At 41.4% G+C, this 23,413-nt stretch overlaps 2 protein-coding genes across 2 annotated transcripts; both read left to right on the plus strand.

Moving 5' to 3' along the window:
- The first annotated feature begins 4,960 nt into the window (after positions 1-4,960).
- Positions 4,961-8,438, plus strand: LOC115665239 (G-type lectin S-receptor-like serine/threonine-protein kinase At1g61370). Its single transcript, XM_030587114.2, has 7 exons — positions 4,961-6,450; positions 6,526-6,633; positions 6,744-6,955; positions 7,038-7,248; positions 7,345-7,582; positions 7,746-7,893; positions 7,965-8,438. Exons 1-7 carry the CDS (start codon positions 5,151-5,153, stop codon positions 8,265-8,267), a joined length of 2,520 nt encoding a protein of 839 aa, XP_030442974.1. The 5' UTR covers positions 4,961-5,150; the 3' UTR covers positions 8,268-8,438.
- Positions 8,439-20,839: 12,401 nt separating this feature from the next.
- LOC115676995 (polygalacturonase-like) lies at positions 20,840-22,834 on the plus strand. Its single transcript, XM_030600043.1, has 4 exons — positions 20,840-21,307; positions 21,621-21,910; positions 22,239-22,464; positions 22,616-22,834. The coding sequence occupies exons 1-4, from the start codon at positions 20,840-20,842 to the stop codon at positions 22,832-22,834; spliced, it is 1,203 nt and encodes a 400-aa protein (XP_030455903.1).
- Positions 22,835-23,413: the final 579 nt, after the last annotated feature.

The following is a 23,413-nucleotide window of genomic DNA, read 5'->3' on the forward strand; positions in this document are numbered from 1 at the left end:
CGCCAGCGTTGCTTTTCGAGGCCAAATGAGGTTATTTTTCGAGGCCGACGCCATTTTTGGGTGGCCACACATACCAGGAGTCGTTATGGCCAAAAATTGGAATTTCGACAAAAATTGGAAAAATAATATTATTTTATTCCCAGAACTTGGCAGTCGATTTTCAAGGGCTTAAGAAGCTATTTTCGCAATTCCGACGCCATATTATGTTGGCCACACTCATTTGGGGTTGATCTAGCCAAAAATTGGAATTTCGCCCCGGGACCGGAAAAATGACCATTTTGCCCCTGGGCTATTTTTGGTCCGAATTTTTGGAAAATTATTTGGGATAATTAAAGTTAATTATCAGCTGAATTATTGGCCCTATTTACCACTTTGCCCTCAATTATTGGATAGGATTAATCGAGGACCGTCGGATTAGGGGTATTTTGGTCAAATCTCCCGGATCGGCGACACGCGGCGCCCTTGGTTCACCATATTTGACTGCTTGGACCAGCCCACTCTCTCTCCTCCTCATTCTGGCCGGTTCACTCTCTCTCTCTCCTCCCGAAATCTCTCTCTCCCTCTCTTGTTCTCTCTCGGCCAAGCTTGGCCGGAGCTCACCACCGGCCACCGGAGCACCGCAGCCGGCCACCGTACCTCACCGCCGACCACCTCAGCCCCCAACCTCAGCCTCACCCTTGTCCGGCCCCTTTCTCTCTCTCCCTCTCTCTCTTTCTTTTCCTTTTTCCCTCCCGAAACATCACCGCCGCCGCGTCGGAGCCTTGCCGCCGCCGCGCCGGAGCTCGAATCGCCATTTCGTCGCCACCTAGCCGTCCAGCCACGCTGTACGACGCGCGACCGTACCTGTCCCGTACAGCATCCCCGTACGGTCGGTACTGTAGCATCTGTACGGTCCGCCGTCCGTACGGCCGTCGCGTGGGCCACCGTCCCCCGCTCGTCCGTACAGTGTCCCGTACGAGGGTGTCTGTACAGGTCCGTACCGTCGCCCGTCCGTACGCCGTGTCCGTACACCGCCGGTCGCCGTCCATACCGTCGCCGCCGGGAACGCCGCCGCCGGTTCCACTGTTCACCAGTGATCGGCCGCCGTTCCTTGTCGTCGTGACCTTGGATTAAGTGAGTATACCTCCTAAACCCGGATTAGGACTGATAGTGCATTTTTCCGGACTGGTTCAGGTATTATCTGTGTATAATTCGGACTGGATTGAGGACTGATTGGTGGAAATAAAATCCGAGGAATTTAGTGGGATTATTATAGATAATTATTGGGTCCAGATTGAGAAAATAGCGGCTGTCCATATTTTTGAGGAATGTACCGAATTATAATGGACAGCAAGAATTATTAGCTGAATGGCCGGGATTACCTAAAATGATTGGCTGTTGATTGATTGGTGATCAATTGTGTTTAATTGTGAAATGCCATATTGCGTGCTTGTGTGGCTGAATCGTGCGGAGTGTGATTGGCCAATTGATGGCTTGAATTGTGTATTTGGAATTAGGCCGCACGGTATTAATAGGCCAAGTAAGCACGTGGCTTGTGAATTAGGCACTGTGGAATGACTCTGATTGAACTGTGTGCCTGTGCCTATGTTATGTGGATGCTTATGTTGCATTTCATGGCACGCATTATGAATACCGAGAATGAGGCTTGTGATGAAATTGTGTGAGACTGCGTGCCTGTCATGAGCATGTGATCACCTAAAATACCTTGATGCGTGTTACGCGGGGTTCAGATAATACTGGGTTGTGTGATCACCTAAGGGCCTTCGGGTCGTGACCTTCGGGTCGATACCGTCCTCATGCACTTTGAAGCAGGACGATGCCCGGTACGTCCGGAAGACGACCATCCTCATGCACTTTGAAGCAAGCTCTGGTTCGTAAGGAGATCAGTGTTGCGCCTCATGCACTTTGAAGCAGGCTAGAGACACTGGGCCAGATCGATTGCTGCGCCTCATGCACTTTGAAGCAAGCTAGACGCACCGGGCCGTGAATGTTGTTGACTCGAGTCGTAATAAATAATAAATTAGGCGATTGCCAGTGTGGGCCAGTGGGCCGGGAAATGCACGTGACATGTCGACGACATTTGCATGCATGAACATGCATAGACTGGCATGCGAGTGTGTGAGACTCGGTGCATGAGCATGTGATTGACGTACGTGTGATAATGTGTGCCACGTACATGCCGTGATTATTATATATTGAACTGCCTAACCTGCAGGGTCAGAATTATTTGATTGTTGTTGCATTATGATTTCAAATATTTGTTTCCGGTCAGGAGATTGCATGCTAGCCTAGCCTAAGTTTAGGGGTTATACTCGCTGAGATTCGTCTCATGGTTGTTATAACCCAACATTTCAGACCCCCAACCGTAGAATGCCGAGGTCACCACCTCTTTTTGGGATACCGCATCACATTCAGCGGTCGTCGAGCGTGCACCCTTGTGGAGACGGAACAGCTTATGTGAGATATTACTCTGTACTGTTTACTAATGTGGGAGAGTCGTACTATCATACCCAAGAATATGTGGCTTGGTGCTACAGAGGAACCGACGGAGTAATCGGACCCCCGCTCAGAACCTTCGATGTCCCGGTGGACGTGGATGATATCATGATCCCGCAGATGGTAAGTGGTGAGATTTCAAATCCTCCAACCCCGCCTGATTGGAGCAGCCAGGGCGAGACCGTGGACGGACCTGCTGCCATGATCGAGGAGGTTGAAGAGCCCGAAGTGCTGTATGCTGATCCAGAACCCTTAGACCATCAAGACGAGATCGAGCCGGAGCCGATGGAATTAGACCCGGAGCAAGACGGAGAAGTGGCGGAGATAGGATCTGATGAGGAGATAGGAACCGAGGACGAGAGAGTAGCAGCAGCAGATATGGAGTCAGAGGAGCAGTCGGATGAATCCTCGGAATCCTCAGATCCTGACTAGAATCCCTAAGAGCACCCTGAGCCATAGCTAGCAGTGGAGGGCATGTGACTTTTTGACTGTAGTCCTCCTTGAGTAGTTGATCTCACCCTAGCCACTTACCCTTTTGACCCAGTGGCTGTTGACTATTGTAAGAAGGGTTTTCTATAGTAATGTAAGTATGTACATATTTTCTGCTGTGATCGTGTTTATTGCTTGGCTATCATTGGCTCGTATTTTATAATAGTCAGGGTTGTTTATTTAATTCCTTCCGCTTGTGCTTTACTCTCTATTTGGGTGTTGGGTCGGCAACGCTTCCTGGGAGCGTTGCACCATAATCGATCAAGGTAGGGATGTTAGCGCTTCGTGGGGTACGGGGCGTGACAAATTCTGGGTATTGGATATTGTTCATTAAGGTGACAAGGGTTCAGGTTTATGGGGGGACTCTCAATGCACAAGGTTCTGGTTACTGGGCTTGCAGGAGCTCTGGCAAGAGTTGCCCTGTGGGAGCTATGGTGAGTTATACTGACTTTTGTGTGGATTAACTCGCGCATGCACGGTACATATATTTATATAGTGATTGATTTTCATTCCGCTTGAGTTTCTATTCTTTGATTATTTGGCTATTGCTCTTGCTAGTTTGTAGTGTGAATGATATATCGGCCTCGTTATTAGCTAATGATCAGCAAATGACAATCGTCATATGGCTAAGTGAATGTAAGCACCTCCTGACTTGCTTGGTGGTTTTCGACATATTGCAGTAATGGTTAATTAGCTGCCCAAATGACACATAATAATCATATTGCTCGTTTCCTTGTCTTTTTGGGCAGTCGATATCGTTCCAATGGTCGAGTGATGTCGTGATCAGTGGCATAACCTCCATGAACAGCCAAATGTTTCACATTGCGATCGCCAACAGCGCAAATGTGCTTATCCTGAACGTGAAGATAAGAGCGCCGGCACAAAGCCCCAATACCGACGGCATCCACATCAGTTCTTCCACTAGAGCAAACCAATTTGTTGCAATTTTTAAAAGTTTTAAGGCTCGATTATACTTTCTTGATAAGTTTTAGAACTTCCAGTACACTTATCCCTAAATAATTATGGAATTTGTTCAAGGGTGGGGTTACTTCCACCCCTTCGTTGACCAAAACACCAGTATTATTATTAATTGACTTACAAATCCCTTTAATTTACAGGTTCGTTTGTTTTGCGGAGAATTCGTGTTTTGGAAAATATTTTCCTAAAAATGATTGTTTGCATTTCTTAAAATAATTATTCAATAAAATATTTTCATTACCTATAAGTTTAAACATTTTCGTGGACGATGAAAATATTTGTCGTTTATACATTTTTATAAGCAGTACAAATGGTCAAGTTTAGAAAAATATTTTTCAAATCATTTATTTTCCATAAAACAAAATGATCCTAAAAGTTTAGTCAATTATCAACTCAACTTACCTCTTCTCTCTTACCTTCTCTCTCCAACTTAATAGTAGTAATCCTACCAAATTTGCTCGATTTTGAAGTCCTTCCTCTACACGACATCTACGAATCGCATGTATCCTCCATCGCCATCGACGGCTTCGGAATCTCGCGCTCCTTCACCCACCGTTGACTATCGTCCAAGCATAATTTTTGCCTCGCATCTACGCCTCTTTATTTCTGATGTCAATGAGACTTCTTTCTAAAATGATGGAAAATTAACGAATCATCTTTCTGCTAATGGTTGCATCAGCGAAAGCTTGGAAGCTGTTGATTTCCTTTTTTTGTAGCAAATTTCTTGAACTTTGAATTCCAAGTTCCTCTCTTCTTGCATGGTCTTCACGCGTAATGCAGCTCTTTTTGTGGAGGAAGAAGATTCAACTGTAGAGGCCAAGTCAAATTTGAAGAGTGGCGAGGAACCATCCCTCGTTGAATCAGTCAATGAAGACATGCTTCTGGAAAAGATTGATTTTTTAGCCACCCTTTTGATTCAAATGATTGTGAGGTCAATCTTGATCTTTTGGGTCATTTTGGGCATGCAGTTGTAATCTGAGACAGGCATTACCGGCGACCAGGATTCTGCTTAGTTTGTGCACGAAATGAACTTTAAACAAACACAGTAAAAGGACTTAAAAGACGTCCTACCTAGAGCACCAAGGGTTGACTCTCAGAAAATCTTCTTCATCAATTCTTGTTCCGGCCAGAAACTGCAGAATCAACCGACCCACAGAACTCGCTAGGGTCGTTCAGTCATTCTTATTATGCCACTTATGATTTGTTGGTGCTCTTGCTTGGTCTTCTTCATCCTACTTCAGGCAAGTCAAATAGCCAGCGGCGTGGTTTACAATATCACGACATCGGAGCCACTCTTCCCGAACCAAACTCTTGTCTCCTCTGGCCACATCTTCGAGCTTGGGTTCTTTACGCCGAATGGCTCAGAAAATCAGTATGTTGGGATATGGTACAAGAACTTCACGCCTTCTAAAGTCGTGTGGGTGGCCAATAGGGATTTGCCGCTCATGTACACGGATCAGTCTGCGAAATTAACGATAGGCAGTGATGGGAACTTGAAGCTCGTGGATGGACAACAAAATATAGTTTGGTCTGCCAATGCCTCTGGTCGGTCTGATTATACGTCAGCAGCGCTATTAGATAGTGGAAATTTTGTACTGCAAGATGCAAATTATAGTGAAATATGGGGAAGCTTCGATGATCCGACAGACACTCTTCTTCCGGGCATGAAGATGGGAGTAAATGCCAGGACTGGGGAGAAACACTATTTAATTTCCTGGAGAAGCGACAGTGATCCGTCCCCTGGAAGTTTCTTGACTGGGATTACATCGGAGACGCCGCCTCAAACTTTCACTTGGAATGGTTCAACCCCTTACTGGAGAGGCGGGCAATGGGACAAATCGAAATTTATCGGCATACAAAACATGGACCAATCGTACTCGAGTGCGGTCAATGTCCAGCAAGATATTCAGCAGGGGACCACTTACCTTTCTATCGATTACAAGAGCTCGTTCTTTGTATACATATTTGTTTCGCCTGGAGGATCTCTGAAGATAATGGAGTGGGATGATGGAGCTAAGGTGTGGTTGACAGATCAGGCAGAACCGAACAATACTTGCGATATTTATGGAACTTGTGGTCCTTTTGGAGTTTGTAACTCAATGAATTTGCCTATTTGCAGATGCTTAAATGGGTTTGTGCCAAAGTCAAATGAAGAATGGAAGAGTGGAAACTGGACCGGAGGATGTGTAAGGGAGACAGAATTGAATTGCCAGAAAGACACAAGCACATTGGCTTCAACAATCGTAAAGAAAGATGCCTTTTGGCAAATGAGCCGGATGAAACTACCTGACTCTGAGGACTATTTATCAGACATTGGAGATCAAGAAGGATGTTTAAGCTGGTGCCTGAGCAACTGTTCTTGCTTGGCTTATTCTTATGTCAGCACCATCGGGTGTATGGTTTGGATTAAAGAAGACTTAATCGATCTTGAGGAATTTTCCACAGCTGGAGAAGATCTATTTGTTCGAGTTGCACATGTAAAAAAAGGTTAGAAATGGTTTCATTGAGATGCGTTTGAGTCAACATCAATCGTCTTTTACATAACTCTCTTTCCCTTTTCAGGAGGATCGCCACAGAAAGCAGTTATCATCAGCCTGAGTACTGTTGCCGGGATTATGTTCTTTGCAGTATTTGTTTTTGGTCTTTGCAAATGGAGAGCTAAGAAAAGAGGTACTATTAAAGAACCACATCAGTGTTTTCAGAGGATTGTGCTTCTATTTTGTTTAATCTTCCATCGCTATGAAGATAGTAAGCTGATTCTTCACCAATAATGAACACAGGAAACTTCAGAAAAACTTCAAGGCCCCTTGACTCTGTAGATAAACCTGAAAAGCCAGGTGAACTGCTACAAGGAAATGCATGGAAAGAGCAGTTGAAGCAAGATGATGCACTGGAATTGACCCTTTTCAGTTTTGATAGCATACTACTTGCTACAAACAAGTTTAGCACGACAAGTAAACTCGGGCAAGGAGGGTTTGGCACTGTTTATAAGGTAAAACCATTCTGCAGGACATTCGTTAAATGAAAATATAGAGATAATTCAAGGTCTAAAAGCTATGTGAATTGCGAAACAGGGAAAGATGGATGATGGGAAAGAGGTAGCTGTGAAAAGACTTTCTAGTAGCTCGGCCCAAGGCGTTCAAGAGTTCAAGAATGAGATCGTCCTAATATCGAAACTCCAACATCGAAATCTTGTTAAACTCATTGGTTGCTGCACTGAAGGAGATGAAAAGATTTTGGTATACGAGTACTTGCCAAACAAAAGCTTGGACACCTTTCTTTTTGGTTAGCTTTTTCTCTCCGAATAACTATTTTTTGGTAATGTAATTTTCGAAATAGCACTAACACTTGAAAATTGTTCTTGTTTGTCATGTTTGTTAGATTCAAGAAAGAAGGCAGAACTCAACTGGGGCAAACGATTCCAAATTATTGAGGGAATTGCAAGGGGACTTCTCTACCTCCATCGAGATTCTTGTCTTAGGGTCATACACCGTGACTTAAAAGTGAGCAATATTCTCCTAGATGAAAAGATGAACCCGAAAATTTCGGATTTTGGGCTGGCACGGATGTTCGAGGGCACTCAAGTTTTGGTGAACACTCACAAAATTGTTGGAACACTGTAAGTTCTCTAGTCCTACTTGAATTATCAATCCTTTGAGTCAATCTTTTGAAGTAGACAGAAATGATTGATTTACCACAATGACTCTGTCACTTTATATATGTTTCATCCCATTGTCCTTCAATACAATTAAAGAGTACAAAATCTGTTCAACTCAATGCAGTGGCTATATGTCTCCTGAGTATGCCATGGGCGGGATATTTTCCGAGAGGTCTGATGTCTATAGCTTTGGAGTGTTGCTACTGGAGATCATTAGTGGCAGAAAGAACACGACCCTGTATGACCAGGGTTATCTCAATCTCCTTTCCTATGTAAGTGCCAAATTCCAACCTTAATCGATATTGTAAGTTCCCTGCAATAGTATGACAGTGTTCTCTTGTAGGCATGGCAATTATGGAGTGAAGGCAAAGCATTGGACCTAATGGATGAAGCAATTGCTGTTAGCTTTCCATTGGAGGTAACAAGATGCATCCACGTCGGGCTTCTCTGTGTTCAGGACCATACCATGGATAGACCAAACATGACCAATGTGGTTCTGATGCTAAGTGGTGAATCAGATCCCCCTCAGCCGAGACAGCCTATATTCACTTTCCAAACTGAAATGCCAAATCGTTCTATTCCATCGCAGCAAGAAAGCATCTGGTCTGTTAACACTGTCACTAATACAATGTTCGAAGGAAGATGATGGCTTTCTTATTTTTTATTTTCCTTTGTCGGCAGATGATTTTGTTGTTATTTTCCAAGGCATTAGTGTTTATTCGATTCAAGAATGGCTTTAGTCTGCTCTATGCAAAAGGTTGAATGAACTGCTCCACTTTTACATGGATTTTAGGCTGTAAATCAGGGGCTTGGAATAGCCGGAACTGTTGGTATTATGAAGGAGATACAACAAGTAATCACCTTCAGGTCTCATCACAGTTGCGTTATGAAGATTTTTATGTTATGGCTTTTCAGATGAAAGACGTCATTATCAAAGCTAGACTAAAGTTCCCAATAAGAATCCTTAGTATTGGCACAGCAAAAGTATTTCCAGTTTCAGTATTGTTAGAAATATGATAAGGAGGGTAGAATTGTAATATTGTGTTCAGAGGGTTTCACGTTATGTTAAGCATATATATTGTAATTCCTTCATTGAATAGAAACTAGAAACAATTTATTATCCTCTCAAATATGGTATCAGAGCTTCGCTCTTAACCCTAGTCCACTTGCCACCGTCGTCTAGCCGCCGGAACCGTCGGCCATCGTCGCCGCCGCCACCGCGGCGGGCTCCACCTTCACGCGACCCTCGTGCGCATGATCCTCGCGCTCTGCTTGTGCGAACCTCATGCTCGCGCGTGCTCTTCTTCTGCTCGCGCGTTGCTCGTGCGACACTACTCGTTGTCTCTGCTTGCACTGCCTCGCCATCACTGACCATGGTTGCTGGATTCTTCGTCTCCCCATGAATTAATCTGATCCATCTGTCACCAAGTCTGTAATCTTTTGGCCAACACATGAATACCTGAAGTCGCTTTTGTTAAAGTATTGCACTGGATGTCACTGGATGTTGTGGGTGTCGGATGTTGTGGTGCACTGAGGAAACTTGTCGGCAATGATAGAGTTTGGAATTAAGAGGGTTTCCTCCTCTCTTTTTGAGATTCATGGGTATTGCGTTGAAGTGAATTTTAGGTAATGGTTGGTCTTTTAATCGGTGGTGTTTGTGGGTCGTGGAGAATTACAATTGCATTGGGTTATTGGTCGGTCGGCATTCCTCCACCGAGTATTGTGTTCAAGTTCGATGAAGGCGCCCGTTTTGGTCGTGCGGCTACCGTGAACAGTAGCTAGGTTTTTCCGAAAAAAAAAAAAACAGAACAGGAGCTATATTATCCAATGCAGCGATGACCACAGTCCAGTAGCTACAGTACCTCGGAATATTCAGTCCTCTCTTATGAAAGTGGTTACTCTTCAACATTGACTCGATGGTTATATGATTTTTCCATGAATTGTCATGACTAGTTGTGATTCGATTGAACCCTCATATTGGTGATTACGTTTAGCTGATTGTGTTTTGGAGACTGTTATTGGAGTTGAAGTCTTAGTTGTTGTGACATTGTTTGTGGGTTCAATCATATATTTAGCTTATTAATGGCTACTGTTGGATTACCACATTTACAATTGACTTCAGTCAAGTTAGATGGTAACAATTATGCATCCTGGTCTAAAGCTGTTGAGGTTTACCTTACTGCTACCAAACAACATGATTATCTTACGTCTGAGGCCCCATCAGATCAGAGTAAGGTTGCTGATTGGATTGCTGGTGATGTCTTGATACGTACATTGTTATGGAATAGTATGGACTCGAAGATTCGTCCTCATTTTATTCAATGTAACACAGCTAAGGAGGTTTGGGATAAATGTGCCTTACTGTATTCTGGACAAAATAACATGACACGAGTTTGTGATACATGGGAGGCACTCTTTGATCTTAAGCATAGAGATCAGTCATTATCTGAATATTATGCTCGTTTCACGACTTTATATAGACAGTTGGACACTTATCTTCCAGCTTCAGACAATGCCGCCACTCTTACCAAAAGACAAGAGGATCTTCGGGTAATACTATTTCTCAAGGCTTTGGGACCTGAATATTCTTCATTACGTCAACAAATTACTTCTCAGAGCTCTCTTCCTACAGTAGATGAGGTTTTCTCTCGGGCTCTTCGTTCGACGCCTACTGAGAAGATTTCAACCTCAGCTTTGGAGACTAGTGCTATGGTTTCTCATGGCACTATTGGACGTGGAACCTGAGGTCACGGTTATAGGGGTCGTGGACGAGGTTTTGCTATGATTGCTGGTCGTGGTGGTCGTGATGGTAGTATTGGTGGTCGTGGCTCTCGCTATTGCACCCATTGTCAAAGAATAGACCATACAGAGGCTTATTGTTACAATCTTCATCCTGAGCTCTGACCTACTGTTGCTGCATATGTTGATTCTCCAGCATTAGCATCACCAGAACCTCCTACTATGCATGGTACATGTGACACCATCACATTGTCGCGAGCTGAATATGATGCATGGGTTCGCTCTCAACAGGTGACAGGCTCTTCAGCTCCCACTGCAACTCTGGCACAGACTTCCCAAGGTAGTTCATCTTGTTTAATGTCTACATTGTCAGACTCCTGGTCATAGACTCTGGAGCTACTCATCATATTATGGGTAACCCTAAGCTACTGTCTTCTTTTCATTCTACATCTCCTAGTGTGTCTAATTCTGTTACATTAGCCGATGGTTCCCAATCTCATGTTAATGGTACTGGAGTTGCTCAATTAAGTCCTTCTCTCTCTCTTTGTCATCTGTCTTACACCTCAAATCTCCATATAACCTGATTTCTGTTAGCTCATTGACCAAGGAACTGAATTGTTCAGTAACCTTCTCCGCGTCTCGTTGTGTTTTTCAGGATCTGAGGACTGGACAGATGATTGGTAGGGGACATGAATCAAATGGCATGTACTATCTTGATAAACAGATGGTTGCTGCTGCAGTTGGAAAGCGAACATTATCTGATGTGTATCGCATGCATTGTCGAGCTGGTCATCCACCACCGAACATTCTTCGACGTTTATTTCCAGAGTCTATGTCTGTGAGTTCATTTCAATGTGAAGCTTGTCAGTTCGGTAAACATCATAGGGCATCTTTTCCTTCTCGTTTTCAGAGTCGTGTTTCTAGTCCATTTGAGTTAGTTCACTCAGATGTGTGGGGTCCGTGTCGTATTTTTGATACTTTTGGTTTTAGATACTTTGTTACATTCGTGGATAATTTTTCCCGAATGACTTGGTTATTTTTAATAAAAGATCGTACTGAGATTTTTCATTGCTTTTGCCTATTCTATTCTGAAGTATTGAATCAGTATAATATCTCTGTTAAAACTTTACGATCAGATAATGCAAAAGAATATCTTGCCTCCACTACTGGTTTTAAATCCTTCCTTGATTCTCATGGTATTATTCATCAAACATCATGTTCAAACACTCCACAACAAAATGGTGTAGCCGAACGCAAAAATCGTCATCTCCTTGATGTTGCTCGATGTCTTATGTTTCATATGCATCTCCCTAAACATTTTTGCGGTCATGCTGTACTTACAGCTTGTTACTTAATTAATCGCCTTCCAACTTCTGTTCTTCAGGGGGAGACACCATTTTCTATCTTACATCCGGATCATCCCCCCTTTGCGTTACCTTTGCGTGTCTTTGGTTGTGTTTGCTTTGTTCATCGTCTTACTCCTGGCTTAGATAAGTTAGATTCTCGTGCCGAGAAATGTGTCTTTGTAGGATATTCTCGTACTCAAAAGGGCTATAAATGTTATAGTCCTACTCGTCGTCGTCTTTTTGTGTCAACTGATGTAACTTTCTTTGAGGATCAGGCTTATTATGATACTAGATCTGTACCTATGGTGGCTACTGAGGGTAGTGAGTGTGTCCTCCCTGCACTTCCTCCACTCTCTGTACCTCCAGCACCATCAACAGGATTTCAGTTTGCTGAGCGCACATATCATCGGCGTAATGCAGTTCCTACCATGATGGTATAGGTCCCACAAACATGTGATTCATCTGTTCCTCCACCAGTTGTCGCACCATCCTCCGATCCTGATCAACCCATTGCTCTTCGAAAAGGTACAAGATCTTGTGTTGGTCGTCCTAGGGATCGCTATGCTCACTATTCTGATCTTTCTTCCTGTCTTCGTACTCATCATCCCATGTCCAATTTCATATCATATGATCGTTTGTTTCCTACCTTTTCTACCTTTGTCTCTTCTTTGTCCTCTATCTCTGTGCCTAGCAGTGTTGCTGAAGCTCTTGCTCATCCTAGATGGCGGCACGCCATGGAAGATGAAATGAAGGCACTTCTTGAGAATCGTACTTGGCAACTCACTCCCTTACCTAATGGGAAACAACCTGTTGGTTGTCGTTGGGTTTTTACTGTTAAGATTCACCCTAATGGTACCCTTGATCGATTGAAAGCTAGGTTGGTTGCCAAAGGATATACTCAAACATATGGTATTGATTATGATGATACTTTCTCACCTGTTGCCAAAATTCCGTCTCTTCGTGTTTTTATATCCCTAGCAGCACACTTTGGTTGGCATCTTCATCAATTAGACGTCAAAAATGCCTTTTTACATGGCGATTTAGCTGAAGAAGTCTATATGGAGCAACCACCTGGGTTTGTTGCTCAGGGGGAGAATCTGGTATGTCGTTTACATTGTTAAGGAAAATTCCCAATAGATTTTGAAGTTGACAAAACTGTCCATGAGTGTTTTGTAAGTCTGATAAATGCTTTGAAGTATTTTGATTCAGGAAGTTATTTTTGGAAAAAAGCATATGTCAATCTTGATCTAGTTCGTGTTCAGATTGTGAAAGAACTTCAAGCAAAAGAGATTCAGACTCAGAACGAGAAAGTTCAAACTCAGAATGAGAAGTTCAGACTTTACCGAAGACCCACACTAATCTAAGTTCTGAAACAGACGTAGACGCAGAAGTTATGCAGACGCAAACGCAGAAGTCTTTCAAACGCAGAAGCAAAACTCATTCAGAACGAAACATAACAGCTAGTGATCTGGTATGGATTTCACAGAAGGAAAGTTTTGATTGTTTCAATCTAAGGCTATAATTGATTGACAATCAAATACTATGACAAGTATGCATTACAACGGATAAAGCTCTACTTATGGAAACCAAGATTCTGATTGTATGGGCGACCAGAATCAGCGGGATTCAAATTTTATCAACCAACGGCTACTCAATCCATTTTATACAAATCTGTCCAAAGGTGAATATTGGAAGATGATCCTCTGAAGACTGTCCAACAGCTAGTTTGGAAGTTGAGGAGTATAAAAGGAGATCAACGAGGAGCAGAAGAGAAAAATCGAAATCAAGAATCAACAAGTCCAAAGTCTGAGCATACTCCGATTCAATCTCTTGTCTTTCGTGAGCTTAAACGTATAATCATTTGAGAGGTATAGACAGTGTTATAAGTGTGTGCTTAGGTGTGAGATAGCGTGATATATCGGCTTGGTATAAGCAGCACCAGCTTCGGGGAGAAGTGCTTGGGTTTAAGCGGCACAACTTGCTATAACTTCTCATTGATTTGATTAGTGGAATCCAGCCAGTAGGCTGTTAGCGTGGGAGAGTGGACGTAGGCTTACTATAAGCCGAACCACTATAAACTTGTGTGCAGTTTTCTCTATCTCTAATATCTTATTATATTGTTGATACTGCTCACAAGAAAATTTGTCACAAAGTCTGATCAGAATCTGCTTGTTGTTCAGATTTTGTTCTTGATCTTTTACTTCCGCTTTAAATTGGTAAAGAATTTATTTAGATCACCTATTCACCTCCCCCTCTAGGTGATCCTTGCTAGCTACATCAATTGGTATCAGAGCAGGTTACTCGTTTATTGAAATGTTTTACTGCTGAGCTAACGATCTATATGGCTAGCATGAGTGCTCCAGGTCTCATTGAAGGACAAAGCAATTCCAGGCCACCATATTTCGATGGCAAAAAATATAGCGTCTGGAAAAACAAGATGAAGGCATTCATCAAATCAATTGATCACATGTAATGGGATGTTGTCATCAGAGGAGTCAATCCAAAACATTCCGTATATGCTTCAAAAGAGAAGCAAGATGAAAGCAAATCAACAAATCCTTCATTATCTCAAACTGAGATAACAAAAAGAGAAGCTTTAGATTCAAAAGCAATTTATTCATTTTATTGTGCTTTATCACCTGTTGAGTATAAGAAAATTGCTTCTTGTGAATCAGCAAAGAACATCTGGGACACCCTCTACACCACATATGAAGGAACAGATCGAGCGAAGGAAACACAGATCAATCTGTTGCTTGGACAATATGAATCCTTCAGAATGAAGACAGGAGAATCAGTTGCTGATATGTATGACAGATTTGCTGACATAGTAAACGGTCTTGCATATCAAGGACAACCAGTCTCAGATGCGATGAAAGTCAACAAACTTTTGAGAGAACTGTCAAAGCAGTGGGACAACATCAAAACCTCACTTCGAGAGACTCAAAGGATCATGCCACTATCAGTGAATGAACTAATTGGAACTCTTCAATCATATGAAGTAGAACGTATACATGAAGAAGATCCAGAATGTAAGAAGTTAGTTGCCTTAAAATCTAACATTGATTCTGATGAAACAGATTTTGAAGGAGATGAAGAAGACGACGATGAGGAGATGAAGTTGCTGATCAAAAGATTTCAACACCTTATGAGAAAGAGAAGAAACCCCAAAGAGAAGAAGCCAACAAAGAAATCTGGAGAAAGACAATATTTTAAGAACAGAGACGACAATGAAGGTAAGGATATAATATGTTTTGAGTGCAGGAAAATGGGTCACATAAAACCCAATTGTCCTTTATTCAAGAAAAGGAAAGGGACATTCGAAAAGGAGAAGAAAGCTCTAAAGGCCGAAACATGGAACGACACAGAGTCTGAATCCAGCGATGATGAAATCTATGAGCAAGGAAATCTATGCTTAATGGCGGACATTGAATCCGAAGAAGATGAGGTGATTTGTTCAGATCCTATTCTCGATGATGATGATCTTTTTGAAGAGTTATGCGCGGAACATGAGAATGCGTTGAAGAAGATCTCCGAGTCGAAAAAGGAAGTCTCTAAATTGAAGCAACAAAATATTACGAATGAGAAAAGGATCATTGAGCTTGAAAAGGAGAATTCCTCTATCAAGGAAGAGAAGGATAATTTGCAAAAAGAAGTTGATTCCTATAAGGAAGAAATTTCGAAGATTTGCAAAAAATTTGCTCTTGGCTCAAAGACATTGGAGCATGTTCTATCCACTCAAGTCCCCTATTACAACAAATCCGGCCTCGGTTTCGAAAATGAAAATGAGATCAAGAATGACTTTCCAAAGGTTAAGGAGAGATTAAAGCGTAGACCTTCAATCCAGCATTATAGAAATCATTTTGGTAAGCAATTTGTCAAGCCTATTGGATTTCAATATTATAATTGCTCGAACTCGAGTGATCCTAATCATTATAAGCAACAATGTCCAACTGATTGGAAGAAATCCAAGACAATCAATTGGAGATTTGATGCTTCTTCTAACCAAAAAGGACCCAAGCATATTTGGGTACCAAAGAATAGATGAGATTGCTCTTTTTGCAAGGAATAAGAAAAAGAGAAAGAAAAATGGGTAAGTAAAGTGCAGGCAAGTTTACAAAGGAATCGTAATTGTAAACCTACGCAGATCTTGATGCAATCAAAGAAGGATCTTAAGTGAGGAATTCTTTTCTAAAAAGGAAAGGTATATTCTGCACATGCATATTGGGATATGAATCAGTAATTTCTATTGCCATGTGTGTAAGATGTTGCATAAATTTAATGCTTGAAATATCTACATTCCTTTTGCGAAATTCGTTAATGTCATATAATCTTTATGCTTATGAGATTCACGCTTAAGGAAAATTCCTACAATCTTGAATCACTTGCTATATTCTTAGAAGATTTTTTTAAATAGCAAGTTTGATCCGCAAATCAGAGCAAGGTATGTACGTGACATTCTCTATATTTTGCAAAGATTATTATCTCTCTTACAAGTATTTGTAGGATGTAAAAGAATCTTTCCTTGTGAAGTTTGGAAAGCTTGATCCCAAAATCGTGGAGATTTTGCAATATTTTCGAAGGATAAAGAAAATTCCACTTTGTGCAATATTCTGACAAATTATTGGAGACATGTCAAAACACGATGAGCAAACGCTTAATGCGTCGTACGAAAGGATAAGTTGCTTCAGGTTTAAATATTTGATATTATTTTAATTGCTAAAGAAAATGCATTACATATTATGTGAGATATTATATCTTTAACTGCAAATTTGTGCAAAAGGTTTGTTGAGTTTATGCAGTTTGAATCTGAGACGAGCTTGATGGAAGAAAACAAATTTCTTTCTCGAATTTCAAAATGCAAACAAATGTGGCGGATGTTCCTGCTACAAAGAAAATAGAGGAACAACAATTTGTTCAAAGTGCACAAGCTGCAATGAAAGTTATTTGCAAAAGCTGTCTGGATGACAGGGGGAGAAAAACAAAAAGTGGAAAAATGCAAAAGAAAGGGGGAGAATCATCTCAAAATGGTATCAAATTGAGGGGGAGCGTAAATCAAGTATGAAAATCAATTTAATTTCTGCCCACTCTTGATTACTATGAAAGAAAAGGTAATGTATGTTAGAACTTGCTAAGTTCTACACAATCCGGGTTAGTATTTCTTACTTTTTGTCATTAACGAATCTCTTATTTATATTATCGTTTTTTCATGACAAAAAGATTGTGAAATTTATTATGTGCATACGTGTTCGTTGATATATATGATATTTGATTCTTCAGAACATGAGCTATATTGAATATATGTTATGTTCGCGAAAGATGATATTTTTTTAAGGTTGTGTTTCATGTCAAATATTTTTTTGAAGATGAGTTAAATTTATATTCTCTACGTGATACCCTTTCCATTACTATCACTTTTTGATTATGACAAAAAGGGGGAGAGAATGTAAATATGCATATGTGCTTAGTGGTTAATTCTACTTAATTGTTGCATAATATTGAGTTGTGATTATACTTCCATATATTGTCATAATCAATATTGTCATATTGAGTTGTGATTACCTTGCTGGAAATATGCTTGAAGCAGCGGACGAGAAGCTGGGCTCGAGCTTCGATAGGAAGGAAATGGAATGCTTGATGATGGTGGGGCTGTGGTGTGTGCATCCAGATCCCAAGAGAAGGCCAAAAGCAGGACAAATCATCAGGTTTCTTCAGCTAGAAGTCCCTGTGCCAGAGCTTCCACTCGCCGCATTCGAGTCTCCCACTTTATATCAGCCACCAGCACTGGGGATAGGATCTTCTTCTTCTTCTTCTTCTAGTCAAGAATTAGTAGTGTGAAGCAAGATGTACTATGGCTCCTAAAGCCACACGACAACGCATGTTGGATTTGTGGATGGAGGAGGACAAACATGGTTCCTCATGCACCGTCCTTTTACCCGTAAATAAGGCTCGGGGCATTGACCATTTCTGCTCTTCCATTGTTCATTTGGTGCTCCGGTCGTTAGTCTCATGAATTCGTTGTTAGCCCGTCTCCTCGCTGAAAAAGCTTTTGGGGGAAAATGGTTTGTCTAACACCTGCAATATATATATTTTCTGCTCAAGTCGTATCTTAAAGTTGATGATATAGATACATCCGTAGGGTTGTACAACAGAAAGCCTGCATAGATATGTAACGGGCATTCTCAGTTTTCTGATATTTCGGATATTGGCTGTTATAATCATCTTGTAACGTAATCCTACAAAGTTAATTCACTTTGCCTGCATAGGCATGAACGGCCCCGATTCCCCGCCTAGCGTTTAATAATTTTCCTGCAACAAATGTCGGAAAATGATTTCCATATTATTTGTAAGGTATTGCCAAATATAATCATTTTCCTCAAAAAGAAGTTCTTTTCAAAATACTTTCCAACAAAGTCCATTCTTCGTGGAACAAATGGAACCTAAAGTCCATATAATATTGAAGGCACGCCTACAACGACAACCACAAAAGCACACCAACAAAAAATGCTAATAAGCAATTGTAATATTTTCCTCTAACCATACCTCTGTTTAGTGGGTCATAAGTTAGAGGCATTACCCACATATAGATTAATAATAAGCCATTAGCAGTATTCTCCACAGTCCACGTTATTTTTTTATCATAGGCGTTCTTATTTGAGAAATTTTTTTTTTATTATGATTGGTCTACAAAAGTTGTATACTAAGTGACGTGTCATACTTCTCTTGGTTATTGTTTAAAGGTTCGCCCACAACCCGACACATCATTTAGTAAATTGATTTTGCATATCGATGTTACAAAACCTCTCATTGTCCTTTTTACTTTCATCAATTTTGTTATCCTCGTCAAGTTTGCCATATGATCCAAAATCCTTCATTTGGAGCAAGACTATGTTTAGGTCAACTCTTCGTGAGTAAGCCCATTTTCCCTTTTCATGAAGTGGGCTCGAGTCTTTGGAGTATTAAGGATACTTTGCCCAACTTAAATCAAAGAAGAGGTGGGTTAGCCCGTAGCTGAGATCTCAAGATCTACAGTCCAACTAGTGATTTACCACTTTTGGCAGAAAGCTCAACTTAAATCAAAAGAAGAGGTTGGAATTTTACGATTCAATACGGTTCCATGGTCTTAACGGATTGACATTTCAATATCTTCTAAGTTTGGCTGTGGATCCGGTCGATGTGCTTACGTCAGCATGATTAGAAAACCATCTAAAAGTTCTAAAAAATTTGAAGATTTAGGGTTAAAATCTAAAATCTAGGGGGAGAAAAACTATTAACTCATTGAACCAACAGAACAAGAACAAAGAAGAAATGGTTTCGCTGAGAAGTGGCCCATCGTATGTATTTGAGCTATGACCATGAGCCTCATAGAAACCCAAAATGAAACCAAACACCGGTCCAACTGAATTTAATTCGGTCTAGACCAATTGTTTTGATGGGTTTGACTGGATTATTTTAGAACGACCGGTTCAATCTAGTTGAACCGGCTGGTCCATCCGGGTTCAGACACATTGGCTGTTTGATTAAAATCTTGTTTGATAAAGTAAAAGCGTGAGTAGGGACGATCAATGTATCCCTTTAAGGGTTAATATAAGGGCTCGTCACTCGTTACAGAATGTTAGAATTGAGCCATAATTACTAATTTTAGCCGTAGGTGTATAAACCATCATCGCAGCGCCACTGCAAGATGTTTGTTTAAGTCAAAATTGTGTATTGCGACTGTCAAATACAATATATTGAGGTAGTAGTTGAGGAAAAGACTAGTATTTATGGATTAGGCGCATGACAAAGGATTTGATTTCACACACCCCCGAGTGTAAACAATTCATGTTTAGGCCATCGAGCCGAACTTTGACTCATGTCTTATCCTATATTCGAGGTTGATAAGATATTTCGTCACCTTGGTTAAACACTCCATTTTAGTTAAAAAGGGTTGTCTTTTATGGAAAGAAATCCGTGTGCAGATTGGTTAACAAATTGGATCATTCAGTCATGTGATGTAAATGTTATTCCAGCATTAGATAGGTCATCGCTAGGTTTGCTTCCCCTATAGATAGGAGATCAGTCCGGTTTAAGCTTTGTTAGACAAGTATTAACGTATTACTCGAGCTTTGCCCCTTTTTCTTTAAAAAAAATGTCTTTTATATGGTGGCTTGTACGGTTGCAAAGATTGGCGCCCCTTTTTCTTCTCCGGAATCTTTTCGTGTCTCACATGGCCTTCCTCTACGTGGACTTGAACGTCTGACTACACGAAAGTGAGCTCATGCGTGTGTGATCCATCATCGAAGGAACACTAGAACATGCGCATTAAATTCCTTGGCGATGTCAAGAGACTCCGATGCTAAGCAACCTCTCACACAGTTGTCTACCTTGTCTCCAGGACCAGAGATATCACGTGTCCACCGTCGTTCTTTGATAACTTCAAACTTTCTAAACGAACCGCCGCGCCACGCACTTGACTCCTGGATGGTACTAGGACAAGCATGTCGAGGTCGATTTCTCGACCCTTCTATCTGTATATCTTCTTTTGGTGTCTTTGGTTTCCGCAAATCCTCATATCGAACATGTATCAGGTGCATTTTAAGGTTTTGTCCCCCTATCAAGTGCTAGGCGTGGAAGCTTGAAGATATAAAACGTATTCCGCATCGTCCTGTCTAAATGGCTTATGATCTGTGACACCTTGTGATCGTTATTCCTGAACAATATGCAAACTTCATCGGCCGACTCCTCCAGGATGTGCTTCTCCGAGTTTGCATCACGTTCTTGCCTTCAACCATCGATGCTCGGTTCGCAAACTTTCATCTTGGCCATGTTATTTGATACAGCTCACTCACATGGACTTCCTCAAAGCACATATCACATGAACATATATGCAAGAAAAGACAGCCCAGAACCCCCGCACGTCGCATGCAATTACGTCCAGTAAGTAATAACGTGAGCGTAGCATCAAATTCACTTGCACTCTACTCATTATATACATGCACCATCAATGGAAATATAAAAATCCATAATAATAATGCGATATTAGCATATTAACATGTGAAGACGCATCTTATGACATACCACACCGTGGGTTATAAGTAGCCTCCTCCTCTTCTTTTAACTCGTCGTTGACACTTCCCATCAAATCTTCAAGAAAATGGCGAAGTCGTTCGTCGCGATTAATAGCTCCACAAACAGTTCATGGCTTCTCCTGGTTTCATTCTTTCTCATTGTGGCCACGTCTCTAAGACAATCAGAAGCGGCCGTGTATAACGTGCTGAGCTATGGAGCGAAGCCGGACGGGAGGTCCGACTCGACCCAAGCGTTCCAAAGAGCGTGGTCGTCGGCCTGCACGTCGGCCGCGCCGGCCACTGTCTACGTCCCGCAGGGCAACTTCGTGCTGGGCCCGGTGGTGTTCACCGGGCCATGCAAGAGTAGGATCTTGTTTCAGATCGCAGGGACCCTGGTAGCGCCATCAAATTACTGGAGTTTGGGGAATTCTGGGTATTGGATATTGTTCATTAAGGTGACAAGGGTTCAGGTTTATGGAGGGACTCTCAATGCACAAGGTTCTGGTTACTGGGCTTGCAGGAGCTCTGGCAAGAGTTGCCCCGTGGGAGCTATGGTGAGTTATACCAACTTTTGTGTGGATTAACTTGCGCATGCATGGTACATATATTATATAGTGATTGATTTTCATTCCGCTTGAGTTTCTATTCTTTGATTATTTGGCTACTGCTCTTGCTAGTTTGTAGTGTGATTGACATATCGGCCTCGTTATTTGCTAATGATCAGCAAATGACAATCGTCATATGGTTAAGCGAATGTAAACACCTCCTGACTTGCTTGGTGGTTTTCGACATATTGCAGTAATGGTTAATTAGCTGCCCAAATGACACATAATAATCATATTGCTTGTTTCCTTGTCTTTTGGGTAGTCGATATCGTTCCAATGGTCGAGTGATGTCGTGATCAGTGGCATAACCTCCATGAACAGCCAAATGTTTCACATCGCGATCGCCAACAGCGCGAATGTGCTTATCCGGAACGTGAAGATAAGAGCGCCGGCACAAAGCCCCAATACCGATGGCATCCATATCAGTTCTTCCACTGGAGTAACCGTTGTCTCCTCCTCCATCATGACCGGCGACGACTGCATCTCCATCGGTCCAGGCTCCAAGAACGTCTGGATCAAGCGTATTGTCTGTGGCCCCGGGCATGGCATCAGGTACACCGAAATAAAATCCTTTACAAAAGAAGAGATCGATATACTTTTGATTCCTGTCAAGTTTTCAGTATGGAGCGGTTTTATTTCTGTTATCATCGATTCGATTTCTCTGTAAAATAGTTTACCTCCAAAAGGACTGAGGGTATCTCTAATTTACTATATTCTGTAGAATGTGGTTCAATATTCTCGTGTTCGCAACATCGGGTAACTGCATACTATCCAATACCGAAATCAGTAGCCCAACTGATCTACTAAATTTCTTGTAATTTTCGTGTTGTTGTACATGAACAAATATTAACGTGTGGAATTCGACAAAAACAAAATGCAGTGTTGGAAGTCTGGGAGTGAATGCGAATGAAGATGGAGTTGAGAATGTGACAGTAACAGGTGCAGTTTTCACAGGAACTCAGAATGGAGTGAGGATCAAATCATGGGCAAGGCCAAGCAATGGATTTGCTAGAACCATTTCTTTCAGGAACATCCTCATGAAAAATGTGTTCAACCCCATCATCATAGATCAAAATTACTGTCCCAGCACAAATTGCCCTAATCAGGTACTTGCTTAACCCTCCAGCAGATCTTAATCGAAGAAGATATTTGTTTGAATTGGATAAAATTTGGTTGACCAGGATTCTAACAAGTTCTCGTCGACCTCACTTGACTTTTTTTCTGTCATTTATTTCACTCGTACTATTCTCTTTGCAGAATTCAGGAGTGAAGATTAGCCGAGTTACGTACAAGAACATCAAAGGAACATCGGCCACACAGGTTGCGATGAATTTCACTTGCAGCCCGACGAATCCATGCTGGGGCATTGCATTACAGAACATAGAACTCACGTATCTTACTAAACAAGCCACTTCTTCCTGTAAGAATGCTGGAGGCAGCAGCAGTGGAATTGTTGTACCGAGAAGTTGTTTCTGAATTTAAAATATGTTCTTTTGGTCGAGGGTTGCATTTTTTTTGTTTCATGCTAGTTTGTATGTAAATAAGCACATTTCATGTTTTCTTTGATTACACCCATCATCCAATTGAAAAAACCACCATTGCAAAACAAAAACACCTATGACTTCCACTGGACTTGAGCAATTTATCGCCTTTGACTTAATCTTTCAGTTAGGTGAACCAATTATAATAGAAAGACAAATTGCGCAGCAGGTAACCGGAATTTTTCTGGCTAAAGCTGAAAATTGCACAATTTACTGATAGAATATGCTCTGTACAGAAAAAAGATACATAATGGAAGCTCAAAAAGTCATTCCTTTCATATACTTGAGGAAAGATTTTGCATCTCTCCAGGAATTATACACAAACAGTATAATCATACACCCAAAATTATCTCCCGATTACTTTCCACATTTCCACCTCTATTATATAAAAGAAAAAAGAGCTATTTTGCCGACAACATTATACAGCCTTGACTAACATGCCATTAGTTAAAGAATTAGAAGACGACCAATCTAGTTGAAGAAATATCTGAAAGCATGGTAAAAGAATTTGAAC

The sequence above is a fragment of the Syzygium oleosum genome, unplaced genomic scaffold (genome assembly GCF_021117445.2).
Source record: "Syzygium oleosum isolate NSW1041296 unplaced genomic scaffold, Sole_v2.1 Sole_v2.12, whole genome shotgun sequence".
Lineage (NCBI taxonomy): Eukaryota > Viridiplantae > Streptophyta > Magnoliopsida > Myrtales > Myrtaceae > Syzygium > Syzygium oleosum.

What these genes read in the sequence shown, in the direction of transcription:
- LOC115665239 (XM_030587114.2), top strand. Translation starts at nt 5,151, where the DNA reads ATGCCACTTATGATTTGTTGGTGCTCTTGCTTGGTCTTCTTCATCCTA. An exon ending in CTTGGACACCTTTCTTTTTG is followed by an intron (nt 7,249 to 7,344) that starts GTTAGCTTTTTC and finishes CATGTTTGTTAG; the next exon opens with ATTCAAGAAAGAAGGCAGAA. An exon ending in CACAAAATTGTTGGAACACT is followed by an intron (nt 7,583 to 7,745) that starts GTAAGTTCTCTA and finishes AACTCAATGCAG; the next exon opens with TGGCTATATGTCTCCTGAGT.
- LOC115676995 (XM_030600043.1), top strand. Translation starts at nt 20,840, where the DNA reads ATGGCGAAGTCGTTCGTCGCGATTAATAGCTCCACAAACAGTTCATGG. An exon ending in GGCCCCGGGCATGGCATCAG is followed by an intron (nt 21,911 to 22,238) that starts GTACACCGAAAT and finishes AACAAAATGCAG; the next exon opens with TGTTGGAAGTCTGGGAGTGA. An exon ending in GCACAAATTGCCCTAATCAG is followed by an intron (nt 22,465 to 22,615) that starts GTACTTGCTTAA and finishes TTCTCTTTGCAG; the next exon opens with AATTCAGGAGTGAAGATTAG.